The sequence below is a fragment of the Cyanistes caeruleus genome, chromosome 11 (genome assembly GCF_971803275.1).
Source record: "Cyanistes caeruleus chromosome 11, bCyaCae1.hap1.1, whole genome shotgun sequence".
NCBI lineage: Eukaryota > Metazoa > Chordata > Aves > Passeriformes > Paridae > Cyanistes > Cyanistes caeruleus.
Genome location: NC_141711.1, coordinates 382,065 through 392,781, shown reverse-complemented (window position 1 = coordinate 392,781; position 10,717 = coordinate 382,065). Strand labels below are relative to the sequence as shown.

At 42.6% G+C, this 10,717-nt stretch overlaps 1 protein-coding gene across 25 annotated transcripts in view; it reads right to left on the bottom strand.

Annotated features, from left to right (window-relative positions):
* Positions 1-585: 585 nt before the first annotated feature.
* TMCC1 (transmembrane and coiled-coil domain family 1) overlaps positions 586-10,717 on the bottom strand; it is a 76,421-nt gene continuing 66,289 nt past the window's right edge. For 17 of the 25 annotated variants that reach the window (XM_023935039.2, XM_023935043.2, XM_023935045.2 and 14 more), the window contains 2 exons: positions 6,982-7,117; positions 586-4,707 (listed from right to left, as the gene is read on the bottom strand). In XM_023935039.2, coding sequence (XP_023790807.1) covers positions 4,393-4,707; positions 6,982-7,117 — 451 coding nt within the window. In that variant the 3' untranslated portion in view covers positions 586-4,392. The remainder of the gene's footprint in view (positions 4,708-6,981; positions 7,118-10,717) is intronic. The other 8 variants (XM_086846141.1, XM_086846130.1, XM_086846135.1 and 5 more) reach the window with 1 other exon arrangement.

Below are 10,717 nucleotides of genomic sequence, written 5' to 3'. Positions count from 1 at the left end.
TTCCTGAGACACATGGGTGATGCTGCAATTGCACCTGCCTCTGAATACGCAGCTCATACAGAGTGGGCCCTGAAATTCCCTCAAGGACAAAGTCCACAGAAGCAAGGGCCCTTCTCATCTGGGGCAGGCAGGTCACAGACCAGCAGTGGGAAAATGAAGGACCAACTTCTGGTTCTTCCAAGACAAATTTCTCAGGTAAGTCATCTCACCTGACTGCAGCCACCTGCAAACTGAGTCACAGTCACAGGGAGGCAGGCAGAGACACTGTGATGCATGAACCCTTGTGTGCCCGCAGGGGCCCTGCCAGAGCCTATCCCAGGCACAAAGGGGCTGGAAGGGATCAATGGGGGATGCAATGCTGCTGCTTTCCTCTACCTGCAGAGACCAGACCCTGACACCAGCTTATTCTCGTTGTGCCCTAGTGTGTATGGCTGAGTGAAGGATAGTCTGACAGAGCTATGGAAAACTTGCTCACATTTTCAGCTCTTAGGGCTCAGTAGTTTTGACACACCCATCTTCTTCTCCATGACAGCACCTTTCTCCCCCTGCCCCCACCCCTTTGGAAAGATCCAAAGTAGACCGCTGTTAATAGCTGAGGTCTTTATTTTAAGTTTTTTATATACAGTAAAAGTGCCACAGATAAATCTGCGACAATCAGACAAGACAAATGTAAATCTCTCTCAACAATTAGCAGCTTAAGATCTATAAACTACAGTGTTACGTTCACAAGTGTCATTTCTGTACTTTTCAACCCGTGCAAGTGAGTTTTTCTGTTTATTTTTTTACACTTTTAAAACACACTTACAGCTAAGTCAATTGCCTACAACTATACCACCTGGCATACACAACACAGACACACAGGGTTTGTAACTCTTTAGCCACTTTCAGAATTCACTTAAAGACTGGCAAAACTACCCAAACTTGAACCCTTTGTAGCTTGGCTTCTTTTGTTATAATGTATTTTCTTAATGAAAAAAAATGCATCTTTTCAAAGCTGATAGACAGTGCTTTCCAGTCCCAGTGTAACATGCACATAAATCAATTCATCTGATCCCACCTAAGCACGCATGGGATTGGAATAAACCAATAGAGTAACGACTGGGAGCATGCTGAGTATCATTGAACTCAACTAATGAGGCTGAGAGGAAAAAAAAAACTTTCATAAAATTTTTTAAAGTAATTTTTTTTGCGTCAAGATTTTCTTTGTTCTTTCTATTGAAGGAAATCGGGGAAACAGATGAACTTCACTTGAACCCTCAAATATTAATGAGGAGGTGCTGCTCTTGGAACTTCCACAGTCCATTATATTTTTCAGTTTTCATGAGCCAAGGCAGTATGTGCTAAACACATCTAAGCAATTTCTGAATCACTTCAACTCCAAATATAAAATGTTTTGGGAAACATTCTGCAAATCAGAGATGGTCACTAAAAAGTTTGTGTCTACAAAGGAGGCTGTTAAAGGTACTCACACACACAGTCACATCCACAGCAGAAACTGTCCTCTACACATCATCCAGAAACACTCCATCAGGAAAGCAAAAACAACCATGTACAAGGAAAGGGAGCTTTAAAGCTAGAATCACATTTCCAACAACATCATCATTAAGCTATCAGAAATCATCACAGACTTTCAAATTGAAAAGAGATGAAAACCCCAAAACGTTCTGCTAGTGCAAAAGGCAAAACACATGGCAGTTGTGTTAGGATATGAGAAGTGGATGCAGCATCATACATGACGTTACTGCAGACAACTTTCTGGAATGGAAGAACCTGTTGAGAGAGAAAGAGACAGACACTTTGTCCAGACCCATATGTACATGGCCTTCACCAAAGAGTTCCGAGATGTCTATTGAGCCTGCACCTTCTGGCAAGCTAGCAAATGGTATTTACCAAGTATGACAGAGTTGAGACAATAAATGAAATTAAGATATAAAGAAGAGGGACAAACACTTCCTTAAATACTACAGACACTGAGTGTCCAGAGCCACTGGCTTTTAACTCCTTCCTGACTTGACCACATAAAAACCTACCTTAAGCAATTCTAGTGTGAACGATACTCAGGAAAAGAGGTACAAAGGCCAGGTTTCAGAAAAAAAGACAACAAAGCATTTCAGTTATGTGCCAAATCAGTTCTTACTGTTATTCACACATTTGTTTCTGACAAAACCTGCATAATGGGAACCTGATAGTTAACCAAGGAATGTGAGTCACTAGAGAAGAGCCTTGCTGGAGCCAGGAGCAAGGGAGGGAATGGCTGCACACCTCTACTCTGGCTGTGGCACTGCAGAGAGCACAAGCAGTTTTTGGCTTGAGTCAGCTGCAAATGGCAATCTGTGTTTTAATTAGGACAGGAGCAGATTAGTGCACATGGTGACAGTGAGGTGTACTGGGATCCCTGGGGGAAGGGCACTGAGTTTCCTGTGACTACAGAAGAAAAGAACCCTTGGAGGAAGAAATATTGGACAGTGGAGGGCTTGCATTTGCTGGCAATCAGAAAACACTCAAGGTATTAACCTTGTCTGGGGACTTTCTCAGAACCCAGAATCTGCATCATAGCACAATGCCTGTGTGTGAGTATATATCCACTGTACATGTCTCATACATGCCTATGTATGATTTCATAGTTTAGGTCACTTGGGCAACATCTGATTACTAGAAGGAAGTTGATCCTGGAAGGAAAGAAAACAGTAAGACCTAACTAAACACCATAAATGGTTTTGGCAGAATGCTAGAGGGTTTTTAGATTTCATGGAGACAAAGGATGAATCTTGGCACTGTTATGGTTAAAGGGACAGCAGTTAAAAACCAGCACAGAATGAATGCAGATTGCCTGGACTTGAGGGCTGCCTGCCTGTACCAACAGGTCACCAGCAATGGCACATTGTGAGGACTTGGAGTTACATTTGAAGCTGACATTTCCTTTAGAGATTTGCAAAGGTGTCTGCTGGCCCCTGTGGCTGAAAAAGAGGATGACACACCACAGACATACAAATAATCTTACCAGACCCTGACAGAAGGAAAACTTTGGTTTCATTTTTCATGTTTTTTCGTTTTCAATTCGAACTATTTTTGAGATAACCATTCTGTTAAGTGGACTGTTGAGTTACTATTTCTTTCCTCAAAAGAACCTGTCTTTTCCCTAGGAAGAGATGAACAGAAATTCCTTGCTCTTATCCTTAGGCCAGGAATGAGAGATGACATGCAAACAAAAAATATAAACATACAATTGTTCACATGTGGAAAAAGAAAAAAAAGCCCTGCATGATGAAAAGGTGTGGAGAAGACAGATGTTTTCCATGATGCTGCATCTTTATGCTCAGGAGGACAGACAAATGGCATATGGACAGTGCTGCGTTCTACAGGCTGACACTGGAAACTATTCTCTGCCCTCCTCAGAACTGCTTCAGGACAAGACGGCTCACAATTATTCACGCATTTCTTCATTTAAAAACATCACTTCTTTATTTGAAAGAAAAAAAAGTAATGACCCTCCCAACCCCTTCCAAAAAAAAGCCCCAATAATAATAATAATTATAATAATAATAAAAAATCCTATTAGAAACAATAAGGAAGCACTGAGAGTTTGAGTATTACACTCTTCAAGTATGCTGTTCGGATTTTTTTTTAAATCTGTGAATATACATATATTAAAAAAACCTTAAAAGTGCGACCAAGGGCTTCTGCTTAAAGATAAGTATTTCAAGGACAACTTCAAAATACTGTAGCATGACTGTGCAGTTACTGTGTATGGCATGAGGCTTCCACTCCATACACTCAGACAAGTTAGCCAGCCTTACAGAAAGTTACTGAAGTCAGGTTAGCACAAATGGCAAACCCAGGTGCTGAGCTGGGAGAGGGATCCACACGTTGTCGATTTTCTCTTGTTAAGGAAAGAAACCACTCAACGCATACACTCGGACACGGAATGTGGGCAGACTTCACAGTAAAAGTTTAGTGTTTCAGGTTTGCTGTGGTACCATCATTCAAGGCTGTGCACTAGACTGAGCTTTGCTCATCTTAAGCTAACCACATTCTCTTCTTCCTGACAGGTTTAGTACAGTAGTTCAAGCCACAATTTAAATTGCCCATTGGTATGCTCCAAATTTCTGTATTTTATTAATTTCTTTTATACACTTTAAAGAATCTTAAGATTTGCATCCAAAGAGAACCATGCTACATAAAAATTATCCAGGATTCTCACCAAAAGAGTTCTTGAATAAAATCTAAAAAATACTATTGCAATGCATCTTGCAGAGAAAAAACGTTATTCTAAATGTAAACAAATTCACTCGGACACTTTAAAACTTCAGCGGAGTAGTTGCTGACTAATCTTTGCCACACTTGCTCACCAAGAGCGCGAGGAGGGAGCGGCACAGCCCATTCCTGCCACCATCATCTGGGGGGAGACAAGAATCGTTCCAAGTAGCCGGTGATGGCATCCCAGTGCTTCCACAAAAAGGCAATGAAAACCACTATAAATAAAGTGCTGAACGTCCTATTGCGAGTCTTCATCAGGGGCACGACGCAGTTGGCCACAGTGGAGACAAAAACGAGGAGGACAGCCATGACAGCCAGCAAAATGTTGATGAACTTCCCCAGTAGGTTCCTGGCCGTGGCATTCTCCAGCCCCTCCAACTGCACCACTTGCTGCTGCTGCTGCTGCAGCTCCATCTTGGAGATGCGCGTCTGGCACGCTTCCAGTGCCTCCTGTGGACAAGAGCACATAGTGGGTCACTCAAGCTCACAGCTGTTACCTCACCAACCAGGCCAAGCCATGACCACCATCCCCACACCTCACACTGCTCATGCACCAAGCTCCCACCCTGCAGCAGGAGCAGGGGAAGCAGTGCCATTTCCCATATCTGAGGTGAGAAACCCCTGACTGGACAGCCCCTGACTGCAGCCTGCAATACACCATGGGACCTCAACCACATCCAGAAGGTTTGACATGGAGATGCCAGGCTGGGAAACCCCACAGCTTCTGCCCAGAAGAGGGGGCCAGCCACCTGTTCATTTCAGGCTCCAAGAGGCCTCTCAGAGCACAAAAGTGCTGTGCCTAGCCAGAAATCTTCATCCTCTTCTGGGATGTGCATTCCCAGAACCTCAACTTCCATCACCTTCCTTGCAGTCACTTGTGCTTTTCTGACCCCTTTGCAGAAAACCATGTCAACAAAAATAACTACTAGAGGCTCAGCTGCATTCTGCTTGCTTAGTGAGCTCTGAGCTCAAGGAAAGGTCTGAGGGGCACTAGGGCTGGGATTACACAGCTGCCATTGCAGGAAGATCTTCTCCAGACTGCACCAAGCTGCAAGCTGTAGCACTGGTACAGCTCCAGCTGACTCTGTGTGTGAGGGCTGGGGAAAGACATCTAGAAGGGTAAGAACCATGAGATTTATGGAACTGCCTGCAGGAAGAGGCAAAACAAAAGGAGGTGGAAGAAGCCTACCCTGCACAAATCCATCTCTCTAAAGCCCCACTGACACAGGAAGGATTTGTCAGGAGTTTTTCACCAGGTTGAAACCCAACTGGACCAACCCAACTTGCACTAAAACACTGGTGACATGCAGCACAGGGGGCTAGGGAAGAGAGAGGTTTTCAGGCAATTGACACCAAGAGGGACTTCTGCTCTTGAAGATACCAAGTTAAAATATTTCTGCTAATCTTCCCTTTTCCAGACACACAGGCCAACTGCAAATATGATATACAAGTCTGCAGCAGTCCTTCCCAGACTGATCACCAAAAAAGAAACCAGGACTGTTCCTCTGCAACATCAGCTCATGCCCTTAGTTTTTCATACAACAAAACTTAACACTTCCCTTTCCCCAGCAGTGATGAGAAATAGGCTGCCCCAACTTTTAAGTTGACACTAAAAACACTGAATCATAAAATGAAGATTAAAAAAAGCTGTCGAGAAATCCCCACTTCAGTCTTCCTGCCATCTGAATTTAGTGAGGAGAACAAAACCTGACTGTTGTAGCACTTCCCCAAGGGAGAGCCTCCTGTTTACACTGCCAGGGGGCATTGTACCACTGTCCACAGGCACTGATTAAATTTAACTTAAAGGTCATGGTCACCTGTTACATTTCTCATTGCATAATGTCTGTGGGGGTCAGTGAAACATGAGGGCTTCTTCTTGGTTAAGACCCCTGAAAGCACAGGGCAGAATTGTTGTCCCAAACAGCAGTGACCAGGAGAAACATTTGACAACAGGAGCTGCAGCTGGTGTGTGAACAGCACAGCTGAAGAGGAAATCACCTGGCTGAAATGCCTCAGCAGGAAAAAGGTAGAACTCAACCTACAACTCTCTGCTCACACTACAAATTATTCCCATCAGCAATCAGAACTGAGATAAAACTACCACAGCAAGTACTTAAAATGGTCCAAGAGACTCATTTCTGAATAGGTCCTTCTGTAAGGGTCAGCAGCTGTTTTGCTTTGTAGAAGGGTCTCCAACTTCAAGACCTCTGTTTCGTAGCCTTTTTTACATACTAAAGGAAACTTTTATTTTAGAAACACCTTATTTCTTCAAAGCCGACAGAAAGAATTATTTCCTGACTCAATGCAGTACACACACAAAGCCATTTTTCCTTAGATGTATGTGACCATTGTTGTAAAATTAGTGACACAGAACCACACCCCAGGGCCCATGTACTGGGAGCACTAAAAGAAGTGTTTGGGTCATGGCCCATTGAGTGTCTAACAGAAAGGCCTGCACAAAGAGTGGGTTCTGGGTCCTGCTCTGCTCCAGCTGAGCAGCAGGTTCCCTCTGTGTGAAGCACCACCCTGCTTTACAGAGGAGGTTACCTGGAGAGATACCCACAGGTCAGAGATGGAATAAGGACCTTTTGGAATGCAGCAGTTTAGCAATAAAGCTACAAGGATTGAAATCAAATATTGAAGCACAGGCATACTTCAAAAGTGAATGAGTTCCTGGAAGAGCAGGCAGAGGGCACAACTTGGGTCCTTGCTTCTGTCACCCACCTGGATGTCCCGGGCTCGCTCGTAAGACTGATAGGCAATCTTTTCCTCCATGCTGGCCAGCTCCTGTTTTAAATTGAGGATCTCGTTCTGGTGGAGCTCAGTCAGGTCATTTAACTGCTCTTCAAGTCTTTCACATCTACAAATGACAACACATGGTACAATGGCTTTAATGAGAAGAGGATGGCAAAATGACACCAGTGACAACCAAGCAGTGAAGACCATGGCCTGTGCACTGAAACCAGCATGGCTGCATCAGTCAGCACACAGCACACTCCGGCACTAATGCCCTCCTGCTGGGAGTTAGTTCTTTCTACCAGGTAAACTCTGTGATACTGTTCTGTATCTGGAGAAAACACACAGTTACATGGTAACTGTTGAGTGATGCAAGAAATAAAGGACAGAATGAGGATAGAATGAGACTTTCACCAAACTTCTGTGTAAACCGAACAGCTCCCTTCTAATACCATAAACTCTTAAGAATTTTCATCTACACTTGGAACAGCAATGGGTATAAAAATGACACGGAAATGACATGTGACTGATGCCTCAGAGAACATGCTATTACTGTCTGATCTCTGCGTGAGGTCACACGGATCTTTGATTTGTTTTTCCTTTATCTCCCACGAATGATGCAACTTAACAAGCAAATACCATCATATTATTTGTAAGAAGGACACATGAATCACTAACCTGCAGGCTTATTTTTCAGTTTGCTCTTGGTGAATGGACCAGAAGCAGTCCTGAGGAAGAGGGTTGCTCAAAAAACACGAGTTACAACAATTCTGAGAGATAAAGTTTTGCTTCTACCTAAGAGAGTCTTAAATTAACTGAAATGGTAGCTCTGATGGTAACAAAGGTATGGGCATGGCTGTGGGCTTTCTCCACTCTGATTTCCACTGTCTACTTATTGTAACAGATGGGAAAAGCACACAGCCCTTATCATCTGAATCTTGATACTAATAACCGAGACATTTCTAAGGAATTAACCACAGAGATAATTCCTTATTTAAATTTTGTTTTTCTTCTGACTCCACCTTAATTTAATTCCTACAAAAAACCCACAAGATGAATAAGAAATATTTATCTAGAATAAAGAACTTAATTGCAGGTTCTGAAACTAAGACACAAATCCTGCTTCTCATTTTTTTCAAGATTTTTTTTTGCTGTTTCAGAATTTGTAGTCAAAAGCTAGCCTTTAAAAACAGTCTCAGAGTTTTGTTTATATAGACAAGTATGAAAAGAATTTTTATTTATGCTCCCAATTCAATATTACTTTAAAGTAAGGAGGAATCACACACAGCATGACAATTTGCAGCCGTAAAATGCATGTGGTCAACCAGCAGTGAGACCAAGACAGCTGCCAGCTGACATGGCTCAGCCCAGAAAGGGGCCAGGACACAGCAGAGAACTGGTTTCCCAAGACTGACAAAGGAATGGCCATGTAAAGACTGGCTAATGAAAAAGGAGCCCAGATAATTAATACTGCCCTTTGTTCCCACACAACTTAAAACTGACAACAACTTGCCAACAACCAAAAAATCACAACTAAGCCCACTCCAAGGGCAGCATCAATTCCTTGAAATATATTCCATTTGTTTCTGTATTACAAAATTCGCCAGTGTGTTTATTACACCAAAAGAAACTTAAGCATTTCTGAAAATAGCATGATTGTGCTTTTTAACCTCCTCTCACATAAATGCCTTTCATAAAGCAGTTGCTGTTGCCAAGCAGCTCAAATTGTATTCTCTAACAAGAAACAATTGTATTTTAATAACTTTAAAAATACCTCAATCTACAGGAAACATAAGGAAACCCTGCTAATCTGTATAGTTAAGAGTTTAAACAGAACATGATTAACAGAAGGGCTGGCTCCAATCTTCCTGCCCTGAAGACTGCAGAACAACCAGGTCGTTCCCAGCCCACACTTCACTCCCTGCTCAACCCCAGAACTGCTGCAGTTTGTATCCAAGAACCACCTGCACTTCCAGAACTCACTGTGTCAGGCAACTGCTAGAACTGGGTCATTTAAAAAAACACACCCCTGCCCCCACTAACCTACCCTGAATTATTTTTGAAATAACACATCCACCATTCAGCTTCTTTCCCACTTCTTGTCCCAATAGCTACAATTTAGAAAATTTATTTTTTCCAGCTGCTTTCTACTGGTGTCCAAATTTAAAAACCAAGGACAGCCTTATATGACTTACAGAACCAGGCTTTTCCTGTTGAAAGCTGGTTTGCATTTAAGTGGGAGTATTACAGAAATAAAAGGGATAGACTACCTGTCAAGAGGGTTAAGACAAAATACATCCATCTAACTCATGAATGCCAGGGTCTACTGAACAAACTAAACTTGTCTGTGAATATAGCAGTGTCCTGAATAATCAAATCCCACTTCACTTCATGTATGGAAAATGCCCCTTTGGAGTTCAGTAACTATTTTGTTACTGTTAAAATGTGAAATTTCTCCTTAAAAGAAAAAGCTCCAGCCCAGAAACTTCTCTGTGTGAATGCTGCCTGTCACAAGTATCATAGAGATCATCAGAGCTGTTCCTACGGACACAGTAAATAGATGGGGTGCTTGGCTTAATTGTGGGACATGGGAACACTTTATTTCAAATAGCTGTGCTGACTTCTCACATGTTTTCTGAGGCTCACCGCATGGGAATCAGGAAAGTGGTCTGAAAAAGGCTCAGATACACAATTATGACCATCTAATTTTTTTAAAAAGCTTTAAGGCATTTTAAAGTAATAGCTGTAAAATACACAGCTAACACAGCACATGGAAGGGAGGAATGTGATAAGAAAAGGCATTTGATCTGCACTCGGCACTATGCTGAGTAAAGAAACTGATCAAACTAATGCTACAAAGACATCTGCAGTAAACTGTGAATGAAGTTTAGTACCTGTCTTCAGATGTCTCTCAAGATGGACCTTTTACTTTTTATACCTATGTCATACAAACCTTCGTGTAATCTTTATTTGTCACTAAATACATCTTTATGCTATTGAACACACTTCCAGTAGTGGAGTGCACAGCTAAAACCAGTAGTTATTTGTAATATGCTCCAAAATCTTCTACCTAGAGGATACATGAAGGACAGAGCTGACTCCAGAGAGGAAGCACAAGCTGCTCATGATACCCGCACGCATCCCTGTACTTCCAGCTCCAGCCTCCCTGGAGGAAGGACAGACAGCTTTGCAGGGATGTTTTGGTGCTGTCCTGGCTGGATGAGCACCAACTTGGCCCAACATGCTGCCTCCACTGCCCGGCTGCACTCCCAGACCTCAGAGGTTTAGCTCCTTTGGTCTATTTTAAAACACATCGTGAGGACAGACTGAAGTGTGACAATTAGACTACATCAAAACCCAGATAAATGGAAGTACCAGTGACTATACTTTTGGCTGAAGGATTTCTTCTGACAGCAGCATGGGAGACTTAAATGCCCTTTTCATGGCTGTCAGGCTTGGGAAGAAATCCAAAACCTTAGACTGGCCACACTCCAAATATGTGAGCTTATGATTTTACCATGTACAAACAGGTTCCTAAAGGGACAAGCAAGATGAAAACACTCAGCAGGAACTTTATTTCAGTCTCAGCACAGTAAGTCCCTGCTTGTATAAGTAAACAACTGCCACTTTCCAATGATGAGATAAGCAACAAGCCATTTCAGCATCTGCTCACGATGCATAAGAAAACAGTGATGGCCAAGTACCATCAGACTCTTCCTTCCTC